Source organism: Vulpes lagopus, chromosome 10, assembly GCF_018345385.1.
Source record: "Vulpes lagopus strain Blue_001 chromosome 10, ASM1834538v1, whole genome shotgun sequence".
In the NCBI taxonomy this organism is placed as follows: domain Eukaryota; kingdom Metazoa; phylum Chordata; class Mammalia; order Carnivora; family Canidae; genus Vulpes; species Vulpes lagopus.
This window is the reverse complement of record NC_054833.1, coordinates 109,562,420-109,588,128: the sequence shown is the minus strand read 5'-3', so window position 1 is coordinate 109,588,128 and position 25,709 is coordinate 109,562,420. Positions and strand designations below refer to the sequence as shown.

General features: G+C 51.5%; 1 protein-coding gene across 5 annotated transcripts in view; it reads right to left on the bottom strand.

Annotated features, from left to right (window-relative positions):
- Positions 1-503: 503 nt before the first annotated feature.
- Positions 504-25,709, bottom strand: part of TK2 (thymidine kinase 2) — a 29,357-nt gene continuing 4,151 nt past the window's right edge. For 3 of the 5 annotated variants that reach the window (XM_041771745.1, XM_041771747.1, XM_041771748.1), the window contains 9 exons: positions 24,360-24,434; positions 20,773-20,826; positions 17,764-17,853; positions 17,347-17,493; positions 15,635-15,708; positions 6,491-6,579; positions 5,857-5,936; positions 3,620-3,700; positions 504-2,295 (listed from right to left, as the gene is read on the bottom strand). In XM_041771745.1, coding sequence (XP_041627679.1) covers positions 2,197-2,295; positions 3,620-3,700; positions 5,857-5,936; positions 6,491-6,579; positions 15,635-15,708; positions 17,347-17,493; positions 17,764-17,853; positions 20,773-20,826; positions 24,360-24,434 — 789 coding nt within the window. In that variant the 3' untranslated portion in view covers positions 504-2,196. Of the gene's footprint in view, positions 2,296-3,138; positions 3,252-3,619; positions 3,701-5,856; positions 5,937-6,490; positions 6,580-15,634; positions 15,709-17,346; positions 17,494-17,763; positions 17,854-20,772; positions 20,827-24,359; positions 24,435-25,709 lie in introns of all 5 variants that reach the window. The other 2 variants (XR_005990331.1, XM_041771746.1) reach the window with 2 other exon arrangements.

The following is a 25,709-nucleotide window of genomic DNA, read 5'->3' as shown; positions in this document are numbered from 1 at the left end:
GAATGGGGCAACCCTGGCAAATCTGGAATGTCATTGCTCTGGCTTGCTAGGTCAACAGGTCAGAGATGCAAGCCCCTGCAAGGCTACTCTCAGCCATTCCTGAGCCTCTGGGGATCACCTCCTTCTGCGCTAACACTAGGCCCCCCGCCTCCCATGTGCCATCTGCCCTTCTTCTGCCCTGGCTTTTGTAACTGCTCCATGACCCCTGAAGCCACCAGCCCTGCCTGCCACGTGGGGAAAGCAACCCTTATCCATGCAAGCTGGGCACCAGGTGTTTCGTGTGACTATCTGGGCTGACAGATTTTGCCACCTGCTCTGGCCTCTGCAGATACACAGCATCCTCTGCAGGGCCAGAGCAAGAGGATGGTGAGCTCCTTCGAGCCCATCCATCCCATGTTAGGAAAGATGGAGTTTACAAAATGAAACACTTTATTCTACTGGCAAAGGATGCTGGAGGGAGCTAAAATCACTGGCCTAGGAAGCACTCCAAAATTAACAACAGGTTTTAGGTGAAGGATTTATTGGCTACCACAGGACAATACTTTACTATTTTTAAATCATATTTCCCCCAAAACAGATGCTTAAAGTGAGCTGTGGGGATACTGGACTGTTCATTTACAAATTTCCAAAGACTTCCCTGGCTTGTCAAGACACCTGGCAGTACAGGCTCTTGCCTCCCCCAGGCTTCTGGTCAACCACTGACATTTGGGCTAAGAGACACATCCCCACTGGGTTGCTGCCCCTCATCCTGACCATGTGGCCCAAGAACTGGTCCGGGAGTCACAGTGCCTGCCCCCTTAGCACTCCCTCTGGGACTGGACAACTGGACCAGCAGGATGCCTGTCAGCCACAGTGTGCACAGGAGCTGCACTCACGCAGAGGCTGGGACGAGGCCTTCCAACCTGTTTACAACAACCGCTGCTCAGGAGAGGCTGAGGCCTGTTTCCCCAAAGGTCACAACTGACCCTGCCCCACATCTACAGCCAGGCTTCTTGAAGCTCTCTCGGCCTGCCTCCAAAATATCAGGAGCACGAGTGCTCTAAGAGCCTTGGCTTGCAAGCTCTGATCTTCCTGTCCAGATCGCCCCCTACGAGACTGTTCTTTCTCTTACTTCCCACTTGACTCAAGAGACAGCTGTGGCTTTGATGCATTGTTACAGCTCAGTGAAGCTAAGATATATTTTGAGCCAATAAAGATGATTTCATGCTCTCTGGTCCAAGGTGTCTCCTTGGGTAGAAAAACATTTCAAAAAGACATAAGGCCACTTGTGTCTCTTCCCCAGGCCACAACTTCTCAGTAATTCCAAAGGCAAAGCTCTTCACACAAGGCCATTATAGACTGAGGCGGCCTAGGAATCCAGGGCTGATGGCCCCTTGCCCCAGCTTGGCACTGGGCAAACCATCCACACACCAAAAGCCCTTTCTCTGACATGGCACTGGCAGCAGCTCAGGCAAGGCCTTTGTCACCAAGGAAACCAAACACCATTCAGGAGCCAACGCATGATTCTCCCAAGGACAGAAGCCCAGATGCCGAGGTGGCAAATGCCACAGCGGCCTCATGCTGGGAAACCAATGAACATTAGGCTCAAGCCAAATACAGCACAATTTTGTGAAAGTCTAAGAACATCAATGGCCCTTGAGAACTACTCAGATAATGAGAAAGTGATGATACTGTCTCCATGCACTGCTGGCTCTCCCCATACAGCTGTGAGATCTGTAGCAAGGAAAGACAGGCTCTCAGGATGAGGCACAGAATGTTCTGGAGTCACCAAAAGTCTGAATTGTGCCAACTCCACTGTCCCTGGATGTGTGACCCTGGGCAACCCTTTAGCCTGAGCTTCTCAGAGGCCACCACCTCACCCTCCTGAGTAGTGGGAAGGGTTAGAGACCTTAGGCCAGCATAACTTCAAGTGGCTCTTCCCTTACTCACATGGACCCAGCAGTGGGAAGCACCAGGAGAAGGGCTGGAGGAGTGCAAGCCTGCAAACACCAAAGGGCATGACAAACCCATTGGTCCCATTTGTCATCTACCCACAAGGAACAGAGACCCAGGCTGAAGACACTGGTAAAGAGGAAAAGGCCATCAGGAATACAAATGCGGCCAGATATAAAACCCTCCCGAAAGGAGATATTTCCAAATTGCTCCTAATAGCTAAATTGGTAGCAGCGGGCATTTTCCTGGCATGATCTTTCCATCCTATGAACCATGTTTCTGATTCTCTGGAGTTAATATTCGGTCCCGGTTTTGTTGGAAGAGTTCTAGCATTTTCCGCATGTCGTGGTCAGCCTCAATCACCTGGAAATTAAACACACGGGTCACAGGGCTGCACTTGACCTCAACATCATCCACCCTTCACAGAGGGAAAGAGCGAAGGATGGAGGCAGGAGGCAGTGAGGAGCGGCAGAGAAGTCCAAGGTCACAGGCAGATACAAAGGAGGGTTAGAGCAGAACAGCACCAGGTTCTAGGTCAATTCACATTCTCAACTACATTTTCACTTAAGAATCTGGGGCAGCCGGGTGGCTCAGCAGTTTAGCGCCTGCCTTCAGCCCAAGGCGTGATCCTGGAGTCCCAGGATCGAGTCCCACATCGGGCTCCCTGCATAGAGCCTGCTTCTCCCTCTGCCTGTGTCTCTGTCTCTGTGTCTCTCATGAATAAATTAAGAAAAAAAAAAAAAAAAGAATCCACTATGGCTGTCCCTGAAGCCAGCCCATAAATGACTTTCCTCCCTTTTCCCCTTAATCATCTTAATATTCCCCTAATGAGGGGGAAAGATAGATTTTACTTCTTTAAAAATCCAGTACAGTAATATCTCACTTTCCAGCAACCTCATGGCCTGGAAGCACCATGAGTAGAAGTGTCTGAGCAATTCAAACAGATATCCCTCAGGCCACGCACAAAAGTTTGTGAGCAGCCCTCTCTCAGATCCCACGCTGGACACACGCTCCCAAAATGTCTCAGTATCCATTTGCGCATCTGAAGAAGTTCAGCAGCAGCAAATTGGGAAAGGCAGGAGGGACGGGTGGAAATGACACACAGTTAGAGGTGGCGAGTATCAGCAGGAGAAAAGAGGGCTGCTACACGAAGCCAACATGGGAACTCAAAGACATGAGTGGTCTGGGGCAAACAGTCCTACACACCTCAGCACCTCCTAAGGGCGTCACTGTGTAACAGCCCAGACAGCAACTGGTGTTCCTTCAGATGCCCTGGGTCACCGAGAAGAGGGGCAATGAGGCTCCATGCCTGCTAGCCACTGAAGAAGGGATGGTTGCATCAGAAAGACCACCATCCCTAGTGGTTAAAACCAAAACCCACATCTGGAGGCTTCACCCATCTGGAATACTCCTTCACTGACAATGCTGGATAAGTGAGATGTTACTGTGGCCATCAGTGTAAGGACGTTGGGACAGGCCACCTTCTCTCAGGTCTGTCCAGCTGACTGAGATTCATCCACAGTTGAGGACCGGGAGAGAGAAAGGGCCCCTTCTACCCTCCCTGCTTCCTTATTCTATATCCTCCAGCTCTGAAGGACCTTGCCCTTTCCCAGACTGCAGTGTGGCTGACATTCCCTGGGGCACTCCTCCTTCCAGAAAAGTCGCCAGCCCTGCCAGGGGGACTTACCAGAACAGGGGCTGCTACAGGGAAAAGATTCCCTTTGATGAGCCACTCCTCATAGAGGTGGTGAATGGCATCCAGGTATTCCTGCCAGGGAACACACACACAGACACACATAGGCACGCAGGCTGTCAAGAGCAGGGAGGGGAACAAACCTCTCCTCCAAGGATCTCAGGCAGGGGGGTGACTGTTAACTACCACAGAGCAGTGGCTGGGATGAAGGAGTCTGCAACCATCATCCTGGCTCAGGTGGATAGAATTAAAAGCAGCCACTCCCTCCACCAGGCAGCCTGGGCATCGTGACAGTGAGAGGCATCACTCCAGCCCCTACTCCATCCTCTAGCACCACCCTGTACCACTGCTGCCTCGTCCACACCCTCCCACCGGGCTTATCACACTTCCTGCCACTTCGCCATCAGCAGGGCCACCGGTTCCTTCATGGTAGGATCCCCAGCCCTAGGCAGCCTCTGAACCCTCCCCTCTGTCCTTCCATCGGAAAGGACTGCAGCCCTGACTGGCCTAGGGGACCCACTCCCACTGCGTCCACCCCATCAGACAACTTGTGACCTATGTGGGCCCCCTAGACCATGAAGATCAACTTCAGAAAGCACCATGATGGGAAACCCAGGGGGAAAGAGGCCCAGACACAACCTAAGCCATCAGAGCCTCTGCACCAGGCAGGACTGGACGGCGCACACTTTCTCATGCACAGGCCAAGGTGCTCAGGCCACACACAACCACCTCCCCAAGCAGTAATTTATAGCCAGCCCGGAAGCCCTCAGGAAAGCCTCATGGCCACCTTCTCATCCACCACGAGTTCTCCCTTGGCAATGATAGATTTGTCCTGTAGGCCTTGTCAGAAATGTTAAGATAATGGCTTGGCTGATAACAGCTTGTAGGGACTCCAGACTTGTCATTTCTTCGGGACATCTGGGTCACTGCATAGAATGGCTGTGTCCTACCACAGCCCGGCCCAGCCCCGCTCTACTGTGCCCTTCCTCCAATCACTCCTACCTCCGGATTTCAAAGGAGCTACCTGGAGGGAGGCCTACACCTTCACAGCTGGTAGCAACCTTGCTGGTGCCTGGGGAAGACAAGGCTGGGTGGGCCTCAGGGTCAAGTCCTGCAGACTCAACAGGTCTTCCAGGGCACCCAGTCCAGCCCATCCTGAGCTCAGACCTCCATGACATCCCTATAAATGCCTGTCCAGCTGCTGTCTGTGTACGCCCAGTGGCATTCACATGGGGCATTCAGTTCTGTACTGAAGAACTCCTAGGCGCCAAGCTCTGGGAAACATGCTGGGGATGCAGAAGCAATAAGATCTAATCTTAAAAAGCTCACAGTTTGATGAGGGATGGGGAATAAATGTCTAAACAGTTCCGGTATGCTTGTCCTTAGGGCTGTGATCACCGTGAGCCCAGAGGTTAAGGGAGCACAATGGAGGGAAGGCTTCCTGGAAAAGGTGACATCTGAGCTGAAGGCAAAAGAAATCACTACACAAAGGCACATTTGTGCAACTGCATAGTGAGTGTGAGTGTGAGCATAGCCACGACTAGTCTCTGTGGCCAGAACATAAAAGGCAGGGAATGGAGGGAGATAACGTCCATGAGGCAGGATCCGGGATGGCACACTACCAGCGGGGACTTGACCCCAGACTGCAGCAAGACACCAAAGGGTCTGTGGCTAGGAAATTGCATGAGTGGCGTTCTGTACTGGAAGCTGCACCCAAGCAGCAAAGTGGAGGCCAGGTTTTGGAGGGAACATGGAGGGGTGAAGGAACAGGACAAGGAGAGCAGCCCAATAGTTACAAGAGTCCTGACCAGAGTCCCTGTGGCCCTGAGCCAGAACCCAGAAGGGCGAGGCACCGGGCAAGCACTGAAGAGGACCGCCTCGAGCCCAGTACTACACTCAGCACGGGGATGTGGCTGCCAGCGGGAGGGAACATTCTAGCTCTAGCGAGGCTCCAGAGCAGGACGCACAGCAATCTTCAGGTGGTGGACAGGACAAGCCCTGGGGACACCTGGGTGGGGAGGGGGAGCAGGGATGCGTCTGTGCGTCTGGGACCCCAGGAACTGAGGCAGGTCTGGACTTCATGCAGGGTCTCCACCCACAGAGGAAATCAGAGTTTATGCTCAGTTCCTGTTTGTCTCTCAGCAATGAGCACAATGATCTCACGGAGGGAGGGGCCGGGCTGGGGTGGAGGTGGTTTCCCGGTCATTCTGCGGGCTCACAGGCACACTCACCAGGGGAATGACCGTCTCCTCTTCCCTGCATCTCATCTGTAACCTCCGGTAACAGGTCTCAGGAGCAGTCCGGAGATAAACTGCAATTTAAAAAAATAATATGTGGTTCTAATTACCCTGTTTGTGGCTTGGAAGTGGAGGCCGGGGAGAGGGGGAAGGTAGGCATGTGGGCCAGGCGTGCAGAGAACCATCTGCCAGAAGCTCTGAGCAGGAGACGCAGACCACAGCCAGCTCCCAGCCCGACCGCTGACCGGCTGTGGGGCCTCCAGTCATCTTGACCCTCAGCCCAACTTCCGTTTTTCTTTCCATGTCACCAGCCGCCCAGGATTGCTGAGAGGCTGAAGAGGCTCTGTATGTGCACGAAGCTTAGCGCGGGTTCTGGCCCGCGGGTCTCAGTAAAGGTCCCGGCTCTGTCCCTCCTCCCCTCCTTGCACACTAAAAAACCCCCATCAAATCACAACAGACCCGGGAGGCACAAAGGACAGGGTGCTCTGCCAGGAGGGACCAGAAGCGCCCGATCCTGTCTGCCCTTGGGGAGAAGGTGAAAAGAATCACCAGTGGTAAGGGCCCTGCCCGCACCCCTGCTGGCTGGCAGCCCCCCAAGCACCTCCTCCCGGCCCTGGGGGTCCCTCACCTATCAAATCAACGGACACGTCGATGTTCTTCAGGATCCAATCAAACCATTCTGCCAGAACCACATAGTCCACTTCAGGCATCTTCCCACTATAACGAGAATTGTTGGGGTTTTATTCATCAAAAGGATCTGTGGGTCCTTCTGCATAAAGGGCGTGGCACAAGGTACGTGGCACAGCCTCATCCATATGATATTGGACCCAGAACACCTCTGACTCTCTGCCACCAGGGGACGGTTTACGGTCTAACGCAGCAAGTGTCACAGACCTGCTGATGGGAGAGCACTTACGGGATTTGACCTCCAAGCAGAGAAAGGGGCTCTGAAGCCTGTCCCCAGGGAACAGGGACAGTGCTCAGGTTGGCAGGTGGAGCAGAAAACCGGTTTCACCTCTAGAAATTTATTTTGTGGAAATAATCACAGGTGCCTGCTGTGGCACTGCCTAAAATAATGAAAAATGAAATCTTGGCACACTGATACAGCAGCAAACCGTGCCGTAACTGAATGGTGGTGGTGTAAAATGATACTTAATGACACGGAAAACACTCACAATTGAATGTTCAATGAGAACAGCAGGACATAAAATTGTGTGTAGTCTGACCCAACTGTATTTTCATGAGAATTTGTTCACACATTTAAAAAAAAAAGACTGGAAGGAGGGCAGCCCAGGTGGCTCAGCGGTGATCCTGGAGACCCAGGATCGAGTCCCATGTAGGGCTCCCTGCATGGAGCCTGCTTCTCCCTCTGCCTGTGTCTCTGCCTCTCTCTCTCTCTCTCTCTGTGTCTCTCTAATGAATAAAATCTTAAAAAAAAAAAAAAAGACTGGAAGGAAAAACAAAATGAATATGGTGCTTTTCTCTGAGCTGTGGGACTATAGGGGATTTTAGTGTTTTCTTTCTACCTTCCTGTATTTTCCAAAATCGGTAACATATTAGTTCTCAAATCAAGGGTTGGGAGGTGGGGAAACAATTACATATTTAAAATGTTAACTGAAAAAGAAGGAAGGAACGAACGAACGAATGAACGAACCAAGACAAGAGACTAAGGATGCAAGAGTCCTGGCATCTCTCCCCCCACCCTCCACCCCCCGGCTCCTACACCTTTCCCCTGCCCCAAAAGGAAACCAGTGGCAAAGAGCCAGAGGATGGGCAACCTGAGAACAGAGATCTGTCAAAGGCTGGGTGATCCTCAGAGGCCCAGGAGAAGTCTTCCTTTTAACCCCTCACCCACCTTGGATACCATCTTGGATCCACTCAGAGTGGATCCACAGAATCTGGCAGGACCGGCTACAGGACAGAGGCCTGGGCCCAGAGTACACAGGGGGCTTCTGGTTGCCTATCAATGGCTGGGGTGGGAGAAGAGCCCACTGGAAGGATGGTCTGGAGTTGGACTTCCACCTAGCAGGGAGGAGAGGTGCAGGGATGGGCATGGAGGGAGGCAAGAAGCTCAGACAGCTGGAGGGGAGCATCTCTGGGTGACTGAGGACACAAGCAGCCCTGCCTGGGGTCCAAATGACAGGGCATGGCACAGACTGAAGAGGGACACCCAGCCCTGGTCCCTGAGATGGTCATGGTGCCCTCAAGAGAGACCAGCTGTGCTCAGGCTGAGCAGTAAGAAAATAAACAACAACAACAACAAAAAAAAATTAAAGAAAAGTACAGTGCCTGATAAAGAACAGCAGGGGCAGAGGGGCAGCTGCTGGCGCCCTAGAGATCTTCAGGCATCGGACCTCAGCCAGGAGACCAGAGCAGACTAACATGTGAGGGTTCCCCAAAAGAGTAGAGGAGGGCAGTGGAGGGGACAACTCCCACAACATCCTAGAGGGGACCCAAGCCAATGAAATCCAAGAACTGAAGGTAACGAACGACTTCACGACCAAAGGCTGGTACGGTGGGGGGACAGGTGGCTGCCCAACCCCTAGTTCTTTCCTCTTACCTCCTTAAGAGTAGCCCATTATTTATTCAGGGTCTATCCACAGGCCTGTGGGTTCCAGGGAAACCTGACCCCACTCTAAGCTTCAGGGAAGGCCCAGCTGGTCTAAGAGAAATACTCTCGCCTCACCAAGCTGAGCCGATCAGGACAAGGCATCCCCTGGCCACAGGGCCCAGCCTGGACCAGTGAGACCCGAGGGAGGTTTGCAGGGGTTGATGGAAGCCACGCTTACTCCCACTCAGAGGAAGCCCCTGGCAAGACACCTACCCTCTGGCCAGCAGATGAGAGGCCTGATCCTGCCATAGCCATTTTGTCACCATGAGGGAGGGAGTCGTATTGAGGACACAAGATAGAGTAGGAAAACAGGGCCAGAGCCACTGAATGAAAGCGACCCTGAAGCCTGTCATTAAGACAGACAGTAACGGGCACCCGTGTGGCTCAGTTGGGTAAGCGTCTGCCTTCAGCTCAGGTCATGATCCTGGGGTGCTGGGATCGAGCCCCACCTTGGTCGGGCTCCCTGCTCAGCGGGGAGCCTGCTTCTCCCTCTCCCTCTGTCCCTGCTTGTGCTCTGTCAAATAAATATATAATATCTTAAAAAAAAAAAAAAACAGCCAGTAACAACCTCGTTGTTGAGTTGGGTTTTGGTTAGTCGTAGCTGAGAGAAGCTGATTTTAGGAAACCAAACCACTCTCTTTACAGGTTTCCCTTCGCTTTTCTTCTGGAGAACAAAACTGACTCTGAAGGAATGAGGATTTCCCAAATGGAAGCTGCTAGTCAGCCCCTCCCCTTCTCCACTAAAACACACGCAGGGTGGCCTGGAGACCCCCGAACAGAGGAGCGACTCGGGGTGGCGGGCCAGTGGGCAGCGCGCAGGGAAGGGCCGCCCGTGGCAGGGGTCTCACAAGTCCCTGATGTGGGACAGGCAGCCTCAGACTGTACCCTGGAGGACTTCACCTGTGTCTGCAAGGGTCAAGGCACATCCTGCCAGATCCCATTGCTGGGAGAGTCCCCAAAGCTGCCATTGCCAAACTGAGTCACAGCACAGAACACGGGGAGCACAGTGTCAACTAAGAACCCAAACGAGGAGCGCCCGGGTGGCTCAGCGGTGGAGCGTCTGCCTTCGGCTCCAGGCATGAGCTCTGGGCAGCGTCTGCTTCTCCCTCTTCCACTTCCCCTGTTTGTGCTCTCTCTCTCTGTCAAATAAATAAATAAAATCTTAAAAAAAAAAAAAAAAAAAAAAAAGAAAACTGAGGCCCAGAGCAGTGAAGCTCAACTCAGTGTGAGCAGGAACCGAAGCCTGGGGCTCCATGGCCCCCAAACCCGTATGACCATGACATCACTTGCCCTCCCTGGTCCGTCTGCGGAAGGGGCTGCTCTGGACACTGCAGCGCCTCTTTGGCCTCAGCTGGAGGAAAGGCACAGCTCTCAGGGTCATGACATAGGCCTGAGTGTCTGGTCTAGGCCAGAGCAGGGGAGGCCAAGCCCCCAGGCCAGCCAGGGAGATGGGAGGACCTGCCTACTGTTCCAAACGCAGGGTCTTGATCAACGTCCACCTGCCCTATTGAGTCAGCGGTCATTTCCAGCTGGGCCCCACTCAATCCCCCTACTTCTGCTCTTAGGAAAAGGTGACCAGCAATCCTGTAAAGCCTTTGCATTCAATTATTCAGCTCAGGGGCTTGGGCCACACAATTGCCTGCATAGCTGCTGGTTTAGCCCTGCAAGGCTTTCTCGCCACCTTCAGCTTTTCATTTCAGGGCAGTGCCCACGCCTCACAAGTGCCAGTCATTGAGGAGGCAATGTAACTGGAATCTTCCTCTTTAGCAATTACCATGCTGTTCTCACACCCGTGTCCAGTGTAATTGCACTTATATTGTGCCCACCCCACACCTGCTGCTGCGGGGCGCCCAGAAGAGCCAGGTCTCTCCCTGGGAAAACTCCCCACTTGTTCAAGGCCCAAACGGCAAGGACATCTTCGAGAACTTTTGCTTTAGGGGGCTGCAGAATGCCAGTATGTGGCCTGCTGTACCTTCCACCCCTCCCTCCCCAGATTCCAAGCCAAGACTGGAATGTTTCTCAACGGCTTTTGAGAAAGAGAAGAGGACCAACCCCAACACTGAGGGTCAGCAGCAACTTGCCCCCGCCCTGTGAAAGGGCTGTGTCCATCACGGTAGGAAGCCTTCTCCCTGAGCATCTGAGGGTGGGGGGAGACGTGAGCTCAGGCAGGAGCCGACACTCCACACGTGCTATCCTAGGGTCCCCAGCGCCCAGCTCAACTCCCCCTGCGAAACAGAACATCCTATTTTAGGCGTGTGCCAAGGATCCAGATAAACTCCGTTCTAGCACACATTTGGTTTAGGCTCAAAATGACAGTCATCTGCATTTGGGGGCAGCAGAAACCTCTTAAAACACCTACTTTCAAAAAAAAAAAAATAAATAAATATTAAAAAAAAAACAAAAAAAAAAAAACACCTACTTTCTCAGTAACACTTCACGGTTGCTGACCCACTGCGTCGAGGAAAGCTGGCGTTGTAAGGAGAGTGACCTCGAGGAGGGCCCACACTCCATACTACCTTGCACTTGTGGCTTCGTCAGCTCTGGCTAAAAACACACTACTGTGCCTCCACGCAGAGAACCCCTGGCCTATGACTGCACCTCTCCTGGCCAGGAGTAAATCTGGGGACCCTTAAAACAAAGAAAACACAACAAAAACCCCCCAACAACTAAAACCTGAAGTAACAAATGTGAAATGAAGAAATATAATGGGCAGTGCAGGCAATAGGAAATCACGCATTACAGAACTTGCACCAGGTGGGCCAGCTGCCCCCAGGAAAGCCCACAGGACTGGGCTCTTACTCTTCTTGACCCCAAGGAAGCCACAGGAACAAAACTCTCAGGGAAAAGGGCCTGGCATTTGGGCACAGAGCTCCTTGCCTCTGGCTGCTGGCTTCTCCTGAGGTCCTACTCCTCCAGGTGTGCTCCCCAACCAACAGGATGGCTGCCACCCAGCGCTCTTGTTAGAAATGTAGGTTCTCAGGCCCCACCCTGGCCTCAGCAAAGCAGCATGTGCGTGTTACCAAGAGACACAGTGATCTGTGGGAGGAGCCCACCATAAGGACAAGTGGAAAGAGACAGAGGCCTGGCTCCTCTAAGTCGGCGCCTTGGGGGCTCCAAGCAGCCTGAAGCCTCTGGCCCTAAGGAGAGAAACCCAGAGGCCTCTCACCGCCCCCTCATTCCTGCCGCCCCACACAGCAGAGCACGGGGCAGCTCCCCCTGCTCACCCGCCTGCCAGGCCAGGAAGGGGCACTGGCCCCGGATCCCATCTCAGTCCCTGCTCTGCCAAAAGGTTCAACGGTGCCTACACTTCAGGGCTGCCTCAAGGGCTCACAGAGGAGTGTGAAGAACCAGACAGTAAGTGTGGCGCCTGGCCTGCCCCTCAACCACTTGAGCCAACGCCTTTGTTTCCAGGGAATACAGATAACCGGGTCCAGGTCACAGGGGAAGCACCTGCGCCCCTTTGAGTTCTCGGCACCTTCTGAACCTGGGGACTCTGAGACACTCGGCCAAGGACGGGGTACTTCCCATGCCACATGCTGAGCAGGCTGTTTGCTAGAGACGCAAACACCAGAACACATTATAGAGCAGACTGCAAAGTCCACATACATTTCTAAGACAAGAGAGGAGACCTCAAAGCAGCTTCCGGTTTGTTAGCCGGCTTCTTCGGGCTCTAGGGGCTCGGAGGGCAGGGGAGAGGCAGCCACCTGCGGGAGAGTTCCTTGGCCTCTGGAGGACTATGCTGAACGGACTGAGGAGCACAGCCTCCCCCATCTCCCCGAAACTGAGGCAGCAGACGGACGCCCCCCAGGCTGCCGCAGTGTTCCCAGCAGCCTCTGCAGTGCCCAAGGCCCCCATCAACCAGCAGCCTCTGGGCTGCACCAAGTGATACCAGAGACCAATCTTCAGGCTCCGACAAGGTCTGCAGGGGAATCCATGCTCTCCCGAGGCTGCAGGAACTTGAGCCAATTAGATCCCGAGAACAGAAACTTCCCGGGACACGATAAACCTCTCCTGTGGTTCACTGCCCCACACAAATCCTAACTACAGATACCAAGCTAAGGCATAAATATGAAGTTAACAAGGCAGGAGAACAGCTCTAAAAAGTTAAAAGCTATAGTCTTTTTCCTACACTCCCCACAAGACAGCCCAGGGCAAGGGACCTATGACCTCAACCATAGCCACGGATATCAGGACATGAGAACCACCCATCAGAAATGCTGCAATGAGGGGGATCCCTGGGTGGCTCCGCGGTTTAGCACCTTCCTTTGGCCCAGGGCATGATCCTGGGGTCCCGGGATCAGGTCCCGCATCGGGCTCCCTGCATGGAGCCTGCTTCTCCCTCTGCCTGTGTCTCTGCCTCTCTCTCTCTCTCTCTCTCTCACTGTCTGTCTCTCATGAATAAATAAATAAAATCTTTTAAAAAAAAATGCTGCAATGAAAGACTACAGGCGTGAGTACCCAAAGCCCATGGACATCAGTTAAAACTGCCTCCTGAGAAAACAGAGACAAATGGTTCCTGGGGAAATCCGCCAGGTGTTGGGCAGCCTGCAGGTAAGGGATAGGGGGTTAGCTGGTGAATTTTGTGAAGAGCAGGGTAGACAGGACTTGCATAAGGGGCACAAAACCTAAACTAGGCAACTGTTGCATAAGATCTCCAGAGATAAACAACAGGAATTAGAGAAGCGGAGGGCTTAGGGAGGTTTAGGAACTTGGCCATGCTCACAAAGACAGCAAATTCCAAAGCCAGGATGGGACCCAGGTTCTCCGAACTCCACACCTCACTCTTCCCGCTGGTCATTATATTCCCAGTTACTCTCTTCAAAGAGAGCCAGTGGTGGCCACACAGAAGTGGCCAAGCTGATGGCAATTACAAGACAGAGAGTCTCGCTAGGCGAAGGGCACAGAAGTCCCACCCCGCTGCCCAGGGTCCACTCATCGGCCTACACTTTCATCAGAGCAATAAGCAAACACCGGTGGGGCTCCTTTGTTCTTTCTCGTCTCTCCTCTGCCTGTCTTCCCTCTGGCAGAGACAATGATGAGCAGGGAGCAAAGGAGAGTAAAGCACTGGGTAAACCTGTGGTGGACACCTTGGCCCCACAGGTGAATCTCAGGCAGCTGGGGGAAGATGGGGCTCTAGCATCAGGACCACTCCTGCTGGAAGCTGGGAGGACAAAGCTACAGTCAGAACTTGCCCTGGCTGTTGTCCTGACCCCATGGCATTAGTCTAATGCTCCGAATGGATGGGAGCAGAGGCTCTCGTTTTGGGGCCACACAGGCTAATAGGCATGATCCACGGCAGCTCAGGACCAATGGAAGAAGCCTTTATAGGGGCCCCCTCAAAGGAAAGGGTGTGAAACAGCTGAGGCCAGAGCCTGGGGAACAGGTCTGGCTGGAGACCCAAGAGCGGTCACACATCCCATCGCCCACCCAGTGACAGCTAACCATATGGCCCCTGTGCGGCCCCCTGCTGGGTTCATGCTAGGCAAGTACAGCTGACATGCCCCCTGTCCTCGAAGAGCTTATGGTTCAGCTGGGGGTGTGGGGGGAGACATAACAGACAATTGAACAAATAAACATAAACCAAGTTGAACCACATGTAACTGCCATTCTTGTAGGTCAAAATTGGTCAAATGTTAATAATTTCATGTGGTTCAACCTACTCAAAAGTTGTCTTATATACTATAAAGAAAGACAACAGAAAGAAGTAATTAAACATGAGAAAGAGGGGCACCTAGGTGGTTCAGCCGGCTAGGCATCTGCCTGTGGCTCAGGCTGTGGTCCCAGGGTCCTGGGATTGAGTCCCACACTGGGCTCCTACTCGGCCAAGAAGTCGGCCTCTCCCTCTCCAACTGCCTCTTCTTTTTTTTTTTTTTAATTTTATTTATTTATTCATGAGAGACACAGAGAGAGAGGCAGAGACATGGGCAGAGGGAGAAGCAGGGTCCATGTTGGGAGCCCGACGTGGGACTCGATCCCGGATCTCCAGGATCACACCCTGGGCCAAAGCAGGTGCTAAACCGCTGACCCACCCGGGCTGCCCTCTGCCTCTCTTCCTGCTCATGCTCTCTCACTTGCTCTCTTTCAAATAAATAAATTAAATTAAATTTTTTTTTAAATGGGAAAGAGGTCCAACCCATCTAGCCAGGGTGGCCAGGGAGGGCTGGAAGAGGCAACACTCAGGACAGATGAGAAGAAGCAGGGAGCCAGCATGTAGAGAGTGGAAGACAGATGTCAGGACAAACCTGACATCAGGACCCGTCTGTGAGGGAGCGATAGCAGCACCCCAAGCTCGGGGCAGGAAGACGCAGTAACGCAGAGGTTGGCAAGGAGAGGGCGACCAGGCACACAGCTACAAAGGAGAGAGGGGTGTGGAAGGAGTCGAAGCTTCAAATAGCACCCTGTAGCCCATCTCCCCAAGACCCCTAAAATCAGCAGTCAACTGAGCACAGAAATCAGGAGGGTCCCAAGCTTCTGACACCTCAGCACTGTGGGCCACCAGAAGTCCCCTAACTATGTCTGTATGAGAGTCCACTCCCATGAAGGCAGAGGACAGTTTGGAGTGAAATTATAACAAATACTGTGCATAACGTCCTAGACTGAATGCTCTGTTGCTCTAGGTCTTCACCCAGCCCCACATCCCACTTTCCCATGTCACCCATATCAGCCCTCCCAACCTGTCAGACTGGGGTCGGCTAGCATGACCTGCTTTGGCCAGTGGGATGTTAGCAAATGTGAAGCTGAAGCCCGAAAAGCACTCATGCATTTCTGCTGGTGCCTTTTGCTCTCCATCGTCACCATGAGAAGTGTCCAGGCTAGCTTGCTGGTCCCATAAGGAGGATGAGCAGCAAGGAGAGAGGAGTCACCCCAGTCACCATTGCCAGAGCCATCCTTGACCAGACAACCCCCAGACATATCACTGGGCCCAGCTGCCAAGGTCAGCAGAGTCATCTGGCCAAACGCCCTAGATGCCTGAGCAATCAATGCAGAAAGCTGTCTGCCACCGAGGTCCAGGGGCTGGCTGTTACAGAGCATTCCTGTGGCAGGAGCTAACAGATACAACCCAGTAGGTACTCAATATCTGTCACATGAATCCATACGTTCCAGTTTAATTTCTACAAAATTAATGATTTTATAAATAATCAATGGTGTGAACTACGGTACCTTCTATATAGGTTTTCTACAAAAATATATCTTGCGCTGTGAATCGACCGCTCCATCAACCGTACAGGTGATGTCTAAAAGAAAACAAAGTGATTCACTGACTCAGGTCAGGAAGGCTTGAAGAATGCGTGTTGCTCCCCCTGCCTCTGGTCTCTGCCAAATACAAGATTAGAGAAGCCGTGGGAGTGAGGCAGACACCAAAGCAGAAGTGCGGGTCTGACACGGGCCTCGCCTGCACTGTGCCCTCAGTCCAGGACCCTCCCCACACCCTGAAGTTCAGGGGCCAGTGCGACAACGCAGGGACTGATGGGTTCAGCAACCGCAGCCTTTCACGGGAGAGGTGAGGCTCAACTGGCTTGTCGACTTGGGGAAGTGCTGGAAAAACTGCCGAGGGCTGTCCAGCAGAGTGTCGTCAGGTGAAAAGTGTGGTGATTATGGAGCCACACAGTGTGCATCTGCTTAAGCAGATGGATCTATATGTCGGAGGTAGGGCCCCAAGAGGGCTGGGATGTGGGTGACATTCCGGGGGACTCTGAAAATCAGCGACCGAGGGCCCGCAAAGATGTGAGACCTTGGTGCCTCCTCACAGGGCTGGCTGAGGATCACTGCAGCCTTCTGGAATACTGGGAAGGACTGTGCCCAACTTGGCAAACCCTGCTCTCACTCAGCCTGGCCCACAGCACCCATGGGACCTGAACCAGCAAATCACAGGCACGTTCAAAGCTATAACCCAGGAATTTCCTGGCTCTCTCTCTCCTTGTGTTTATCTGTCTGTCGTCTTCCTTTCCATTTTTCCCATCGTCTCCTTATCTATGACTCTCTACTGCCCATCCGCTAGCTCCCCGCTCAGCCATCTCTCCTTCCACTCCTCTTTCCTTATCTGTCCATCTCTTTCTCTCCATCCTTCATGTTAGATTTCCTTAAATAGATAAAAACATATACGTCCTCTTATATTCAGACCTTAGATACAATTTAGATTTGCAACTGAGTGCCTGCTCAGGGGAAGCAGGGTGGGCAAAGGCGAAAAGTGCCAACCTCAGAGGCTCTGATCTGTATCATGGAGACAGATATTTGGGGAGAAAGAAATTCATATGGATCTGCTCCTATCTTTCCATTTTTAAAAGATGCAGATTTAGAGGCACCTGGATGGCTCAGCTGGTTAAGCATCTGCCTTGGCTCAGGTCATGATCCCAGGGTCCTGGGGTCTCCCTCTCCCTCTGCCTGCCACTCCCCCTGCTTCTGCTCTGTCAAATAAACAAATAAAATCTTAAAAAAAATAAAAAGATGCAGATTTGTAGAACGTTAGCTACAGTCACAACCCCCCAGCCCTGGATCAAACCATCCAGCAGAGTGGGTGTGGCAACATCACTGGCCATAGGGATCTCCCGTCTCCTTCATGGAGAGCACCCAAAGCTGGCCTTTTGGGCTGGGCTTCCAATGCTGAACCAGAGGAGCCAATGCAGCTCTCCTCAGCCAGTCTCTGCTAAGAGACTCTGCTCCCATTCCCAGGCCTGTTGATGGAAGGGGTCGAGGCAACAGGTCTGTGCCCTGTGATCTGCCCCAACACCTGACTGGCACAGGGCTAGGCACAGGACCCAAGCTGAGCCAATCAAATTCTTTCGCCCAATAATATGAACCAAGAGCCAGACCTCATGAAGGTTAGATCAGTGGTTCTCAACATGCAAACAAACAAAAGCATGCATTAAAATCACCTGGAGAGCTTGATAAAACACAGATTGCTGGGCCTCATCTCCAGAATTTCTGGTGCACCAGGTCCGGGATGGGGCCCGAAAATGTACATTTCTAACAAGTTTCTGGGTGCTCCTGCTGCTCCAGATCCAGGCACACTTGGAGAAGAACTGAGGTAAATAACGTTGAGCCCAGGAGTGGTCAGGTTGTGAAGACTCGAGCTCACAGTGGCACACCTAGCTTAGGTTGCCGGGTGGAGGCGCTGGAGGCCAGACCTCGGAGAGTGCAGGAACAGGAGCCCTTGGCCCCAGACACACAGGAGGCTGAGCAGCGCTCCAGGTCTCTCGCAGCTTCCTCGTGAGGCCTCCTTTCCTGGCTACCATATACCCCCCACATGAAGAACGCTTTCAGAAGGCTGAAGCCAAGCATCTGAAATGTACCTGAGGACGAGTATGGTGGTCCAGCATGGTGAGCTGCACGTATGTCTGCAGTGTGAGGCCCCAGCGACAGGCATCACGGTACATCAGACCCTGCACAGGGGAAAATGCAGCATGTTACCTCAAAGAGCTCTAGCTGTAGGACTCTGGTCTCTTCAGTCACGGCCATCTCGTGACAACCCAATGGGGTTGCAGTGAGGCGAGGGATGAACCCAACGTGGTCACAAGGCTCTCAGGACAGTGGACAGGCACCAGGGCAATGACAGGACAACTAAGTAATGGCCATGAGAGGAGCCTCTATGAAGTCCTCAGGGAACACTCCATCAGTCAGGGTTTACAGGGCCCCCTGAAGTCACTTCTCCAGCCAGCAGTCAAAGTGAGCCTGTTAAACCTCAGTCAGCTGGTCACTCCTCTGCTCAGAACCTTCCAAGGACTTCCTGCTACATTCAGAACAAAATCCAAAGCCCTTACTAAGGCTCTCAGGGCCCTAGGAAATCACTGCCACTTTCTCTTGTCTAGTACCCTCCTCCCTCTGACTCAATGTGCTTCCAATCACGTGAGCCTCCTGAGTGTTCCCCCAAACACCCAAGCATGACCCCACCTCAGGGCCTTTGCATTTGCTGTGCCTTCTAACCACTCTTGCTCCAGATACCTGCACTGCTCCCTCTATCCCGATGTTTTAAGTCTGCGCTCCAATGTCACCTTAGCAGAGATGCCTTCTCCAACTATCCTATCCAAAATAGCAGCCCCGTGCCCGTCATTCTCTCTTGCCTGTACATAAAAAACAGTCCATGTTCCATATTCCACTTGCTAATAATCTTAAATTCTGCCCTTTTCAGCATTTTTGCTTTTTATTTTATTCCCCTCTCAGTGCTAATGAATGAAAATCTAGTGCTCTGCCTAGAAAACTGTGGATTCCTGCCTGCAGGTGAAAGAAAATCGAGACAGGAGAAACCCTCCTTTTTGTCTGAAGTCTGCACACGTGCACGCGCGCACACGCACACACACACGCACTTTCCTGCATCAGCAAGCTGATTCAGATAAAGTGATGAATTAAGACTTCCCAAAACTATCAAACTCGCCCTTCTGTCCAGAGTGAAAATATGTGTCAAGATATCTAATTCTTGGGATCCCTGGGTGGCGCAGCGGTTTGGCGCCTGCCTTTGGCCCAGGGCGCGATCCTGGAGACCCGGGATCGAATCCCACATCAGGCTCCCGGCGCATGGAGCCTGCTTCTCCCTCTGCCTGTGTCTCTGCCTCTCTCTCTTTCTCTCTGTATGACTATCATAAATAAATAAAATTAAAAAAAAAAATATATGGTCTTTCTATTTGGATAAATAATTCATTTCGGATTCTTTATTAAAAAAAAAAAAAAAGATATCTAATTCTTTAATATTCTGTGTTATAAAACTGTCATTGGAAATGCTCTTGTGAGACACCCGGGTGGCTCAGCAGTTGAGCACCTGCCTTCGGCTCAGGGTGTGATCCTGGAGTCCCGGCATTGACTCCCACATCGGGCTCCCTGCATGGAGCCTACTTCTCCCTCTGCCTGTGTCTCTACCTCTCTCTGTCTCTCATGAATAAATAAAATCTTAAAAAAAAAAAAAAAGAAAGAAAGAAAAAGCTCTTTGTATCATGGAGCCTCAAACTCCTGAGACTGGGACTGTGTCCTGTGAAATGTCATCTCTGAGCCCTAAGGTCTATGACCTAATTGTCTGACCTAATAATCCAGTCCTGGTTCCCAAAGAATATGAGTGTTTCTGAGGCTTCTTTGTTATGTCCAAAGAGAATGACTGGCATTCCATCGTCTCCCACATGCATGGAGGGGCAACTCTTTTTATGTCTCTAAGATTCTTTATTCAAAGACTCGAAGAGTCTTTGCCTTATTTAAATAATATCCTTTTGCCTGCATTAGATGTTTTCGTAGTTCCTATCACCACCCACCAAGTCATACAGCAAACTGTCTTCTGCCTTCTTGCACCAGAATATTAGGCCAACAGAGCAGGAGCTTGGAGGTGCTCACTGCCCTAATGCCTAGGACAGTGTCCGGCACATGGGAGGCATGCAGTAAATATAGGTAGGATGAATGAATGAATGAATGAACGAACGAACGAATGAACGAATGCCTACTAAGTGCTTCACAGAATGCTATGTTCTAGCAAACTACAGTTACCAAGTTAGACACAGTCCCTGCCTCTAGTGGAACTCAGAGTCTAAAGAGCCACACAAGGAGATGTCACTGGTGTTGCTGGAAACGAGGAGATGATAGCACAAGCTCCTTAGTCCGTGGGTCAGACCGTGATCTGTCATTTGCCAATGGTATCTCCTCAGGCAACTTATTTAAGCCACAGTTCCCTCACCTGAAAACTAAAACTAATCATCCCTCCATCACAGGCATGAGCCCAGAAGCAGCATCCGTTTCTTCAGCTCCCTCTTAGCAGACTTAAACCCCACCCCTCTCTTTCAAGCAGCCAGATCAGAGCATTCTCCCTGGGGCAGAAAGGGGAAGGGGTACAAGCAGAGCGTAGCCCCTGCTTGCTAGGTCCACCCAGACCAGGCTGGTCCACCTGGCTCCAGTGTGAGGCAGATTTAGCCCCAGGACATTGCCAAGTGCTAACCCAAATCAGAGGTTTGCCAAGGAAGCTGGTTACTCAGAGACGGGTCCTAGGGCCGGGCCTGAGGAGACCTCAGTTCCAACAGGTTCTTCTAGGAGAGGGCAGGGCTGGAATGAGCAGCAGGAAATAGACGCCCCTGGTAGCCAAGGCTGACCACTGGGATAGGTCTGGGACAGTGGACCCCGTGATGTGCAAACGCCCAGCCAGGCCTCAGAGACCTCTGACCTCAGAACACAAATACGCTGTCATGTTCCATCTGTCCCCTCCCTCTTTTCCTCCAGGCCAGCTTCGAGCCAGCAAAGGCCTGTGCAGGGAGGGGGCAGGCTCAGGCACCAGCACCACCATTCCCAGCACTGAGGTGGAAGCGGGCAGTTAACGCAAGAAACAACACACCCACCAGAAGGCTATGGCCACGGACATTTCTCCACTTGGGCACCGGTTCCTGTAACACCTGCAAGAAAAGAAAACATCAGAGCTCTGCTATTCCTCAGGACACGGGCTCCCAGGGTGGACCGAGAGAGCCAGGCAACCATCTCTGTGAAGCCACAACTCCACCAGAGTGGCTTTCTCACGTGACCTGAGGACACTGTCCTTTCCTGAATGCAAGTCTACACACATGCTGCCCTTCAGCTGCCTTGGGAGCTCCCTCCCTTCCCTGAGGGCAAGGCAGTTCATTCGATCTCTCCTCCATGTGCTCTATCCCAGCCCGTACTGTGCCCATGTCAGGCTGGCCAGACAGGAGACAGAAGCCAAGAGGGAAGCTACTTGCAGCACTTCCAGCTGTGGCCTGAAGCCCAGCTGCCCTGCTGGGGGCTCTCCTATGACCTCAGCAATTTGCAGCCCCCGCTCCACTTCCTCCCTTGGGTCTCTGCATTGGGCATGCAGACAGTAAGAGTCACGTTTCATTAGTTCACTTCCTCAACTGTGCCAGAGCCTTTCTGGGGGTATAGGTACATGCTAGAAAGGATTTAAATGGGGTTCTTGTGGCCAAGATTTTGAAAGTACCTGGATCCATCCAGGGACCTGAAAGGGCATGTAAGCAGGTTCTATAGGTCACTAAAGACCGAAGGAAAGCAATGTATGGGACCCAGGAAGAGTAACTCCCCCTACCCTTCTACTCCCCTGACTAGAGGCTGGTCACAGGTGGCCCTGACCTGTGCTCCATCTATGGCTCTACCATCCAACACTTATTGAGGACTCACTGTGCTAAGTGCCATGCTAGGCAAGAGCAAACCCACCTCGGTCCCTGCTTTTTTTTTTTTTTTTTTAAGATTTATTTATTTATGAGAGACACAGAGAGAGAGGGGCAGAGACATAGGCAGAGGCAGGGAGCCCGTTGTGGGATTCAATCCTGGATCCTGGGATCACGCCCTGAGCCGAAGGCAAGACGCCCAACCTCTGAACCACCCAGGTGTCCCTCAGTCCCTGCTTTTATGAAATTTTAAACTTGGGGCACCTTGGGGTGCCTGGGCAGTTCAGTGGGTTGAGCGTCCTACTCTCGGTTTCAAGTCACATCATGATCTCGCGGTTGGGAGATGGAGCCCCACATGGGCTGCGCACTCAGCAAGAAATCTACTTGAGATTCTCTCTCTCCCTCCCTCTCAGCCCCTCCCCCTACTCAGGCACACTCACTCGTGCTAAGATAAATAAATCTTAAAAAAAACAAAAAAACGTACTGTGAGAAGCAGACCTTAATCAAATCATCACAGAAATCACATATTTTCAAGCCCTGAGAAGTAGTATGAAACAAGGGTATAGAAGGACCAGAAGAATCTACACCAAGAAGGGTAACCTAGCTGGGGAGGTCAAGAGCAATGAGCTGAGATCCAAAGGTTAAGTGAGCCAATGAAGTTCTTTACACTACAGAGGTGTGGTCCCCAGAGCCAGTGAGCCCAGGCTGGGATCTGGCTCCACCACATGCTAGCAGTGTGACACTGGCCATTCATTTACCTCACTGAGCCTATTTCCTGCTCTGCTACCGAGGGAATAATTGTACCTACCTCATAGAGACTACTCTCAAAAGACTGCAAAGTCAATTAGACAGTAGAATGAAGCCTTAACACAGTGCCCAGTATATAGTATTATCCTCATTAGATGCGGACTCTTGTTATTATTATTTCTGTTGTTGTTCCCTGGCTCCAAGGTCTTAGCTGAGAACATAAGTGCTCCTCAAATGCCATGCAGAGTCACACTACTCAGGACAGGCATGTCAGGAGTCCCTAAGACCCCTGCCTCCCCAGGTGTGATGACCCACTAGGAGGATGCACAGGACACAGCACATAGTGGTATTCACAGCTAAGATCTGTACGGGGAGAGGATACAAAACAAAATTGGCAAAGAGAAAAGAGTGGATGGAAAAAAGTCTGCAGGGAGACCAGGCACAAGTTTCCGAGGGGTCTCTTGCAGGGGAGTCACACAGGAAGCAGTTAACTCCCCCAGCAGCAAGCTGAGACACCACGTGTGAGGTCGTGTCTACCAGGGAAGCTGGCCTAAGCCCAGCAGTTCAGGGATTTTATCAGAGTCCACGCATGTAGGCAGGCTCTGGCCGGCACATGCAAAAATTCCAGGCTCCCAGAAAGAAAGCAGGTGTCCAGGATAAACCATATTGTTTGCACAAGCAGTTTAGGCACAGAGAGTCATTTTTATCAGTTAGGAAATGATGGAATGCTCCCAAAATCTAAGTTCCCACACGCCAGCCAAGGGCCAACGTTGCATATGAGCCTGTCTGAGGACAGTGGTCTTGGGCCTGCAAACTCTTTTCTGTACAAATAAGATGAGGGCTACAGAATGTTTATTCTTTTTATCAAACCATAGGCACATATTTTTTAAAGGATTTATTTATTTATCTGAGAAAAAGAGAGAGAGAGAGAGAGAGAGAGAAAGGAGGAGGGGCAAAGGGAGAGAGACGAGCTGACTCCAGGCTGAGCAAGGAGCCCATGTGGGGCTCGATCCCAGGACCCTCAGATCATGACCTGAGCCAAAATCAAGAGTCGGATGTTTAACCGACTGAGCCACTCAAGTGCCCCTCAGACCATATATATTTTTAATAGAAGTAAAAAGCAGAGAAGGGAAAGAAGGAAAGAAAACACCTCTAAACGTATGAAAATTATAAGATCTACAGTAACAAAAAAGAGCCAAAATTGAAAAAAAAAAAATGACACCATTAAACTAAAATCTACCAAGAAGAAGAGTCAGGGTCTTAGTGTAGAAGCACTTCTCCAAAATCTACGAGGTTATTCTGACTGACTGGGCTATAAATAAACTAGAGATTACGTTAATTGGCTACCCATGCTAATATTCCCCAGCCTGGACACAGATACGTCGGATTAACACTGCAACATTCCAGCCACTCTTACCAGCCTGACTTCCTTTCCACAGTAGACCCCTCTTAAGCCGACAGGAAGCCTATGCCCACAGTGTCCAACACAGTGGCTATGAGCCACGTGTAGCTATTGCAAACTTCAAATGTGACCAGGCCAAATTGAGATACACCATACGTCTAAAATACATTCCAGATTTCAAAGACTTGGTGTGAAAAATAGAATACAAAATAGCTCATTGAGGGACACCTGGGTGGTTCGGCGGTTGAGCACCTGCCTTTGGCTCAGGTCACGATCCTGGGATTTTAGGATCAAGAACTGCATCAGGCTCTCCACGGGGAGCCTGCTTCTCCCCCTGCCTGTGTCTCTGCCTATCTCTGTGTGTCTCTCATGAATAAATACATAAGACCTTTTTAAAAACAGCTCATTGATGATTTTTATACAGATACATGCTGACATAACATTTAGAATATGTTGTATCAAATTAAATATTCTTTTGGGATTTGGGTTTTTGGGGGGTTTTTTTTAGTAAAACTATTAGGAATTGTATATTACCTATGTGGCTTGCATTATACTTCTATGGGATACAGCTGCTCTACACCCTCTATAAGTCACTTCCATCCAGCTTTTCCAGGTTGTCTTGAACCCAGTGTAGAGGCCATACCTCAATGTCTGTTGTGTTGGAGAAGAACTCCAGGCACGTCGTCTTCCCGCTTGCAATATTGCCCTCAACACAGATCTAACAAAAGATAAATGCACATTAGAATAAAAAATTAAGCACTGAGGGGAGTATCAGGGAAGAATTTCTAGGGAAGGGCTCAGGTGAAACAGCATAAATGATTCAGTTCAAGTCCTCAATGTGCACACAAAATTTCCCCCATGAGAAATTTCCAAGGTCCCACCATGAGCAGTGGGAATCACAAACTGATTCCCACTCTTGGTGGCTGGCTCCAGGCCCACCACGGATGGCCACCAAGCCACCGCCCGCCTAAAATCCCTTCCTAGACCATACACAGTTTGCCGTGCCCACCATAGCTCTGCCCTTCCCTAGCTCAACCCCTCAGACTATTAGATTTTAGGTCCAAGTGTCCTGCCTCCTTAACCAGAGTACCTATGTGTTATGTGGTACCTAACTCACTGCTTTACACAGGAAAACATGGACTGGAAAGTAATCGTGCAGGAGAGGGCTTGGTTGAGCACCTTGCTTCAGGTGCTCAACCTGAAGGTGGGTAACGTAGACCATTACCACACTTGACCATGACAGCTAAGCAGTGAGTCCTAACATTTTCACAGAAGAGAAGAATGAGGCTTGTAGAAAGGACTTAAGCAGAAAGGACAGCTTGAACCTACCCTGCTCACACTAACTGAGAGAGGGCTCACAGCCATCAGGGCACAGTGACCTATAAACCCAGGGGGGAGGGGCACCTAGGTGGCTCAGTGGTTGAGCATCTGCCTTTGGTTCAGGTTATGATCCCAGGGTCCTGGGATCGACTCCTGCATCAGGCTCCCCATGGGGAGACTGTTTCTCCCTCTGCCTGTGTCTCTGCACGAATAAGTTAATAATATCTTTAAAAAAAAAAAAAAAGACAGACTGGAGGAAGGCAGAGAAACATGGGCCATGTAGATAGCTTGCCCAAGTCAGAGGGCTTGGCCAAGGAAAGAGATGGAAATGCACATAGGTCTGTTAGACCCTTTTCATGACCCCAGGGAAGCCTGTCATCCCCTACATAACCCACGCGGGGTCACAGGATGCCGTCTCACCTTGCTCCCCCCACTATAAACTCTGCCAGTCACCTGTGAACGTTCCCTCCCACCTCGATGCTAACAGGATGCTAACAGGTATCTGGGAGACCACACATTCCCACTTCTACAGATGCCAGCCCCCCTCCGGGTCCGGGCCCCCAGCTCACTCCCTCAGAACAAGAAATGGCAGAAGGAACCTAACAGACACACAAAAGGCAGATCCCATCAGGGCCCTAATGTATTTGTTGTCTTATTGCTGTTCTTTAAGGGA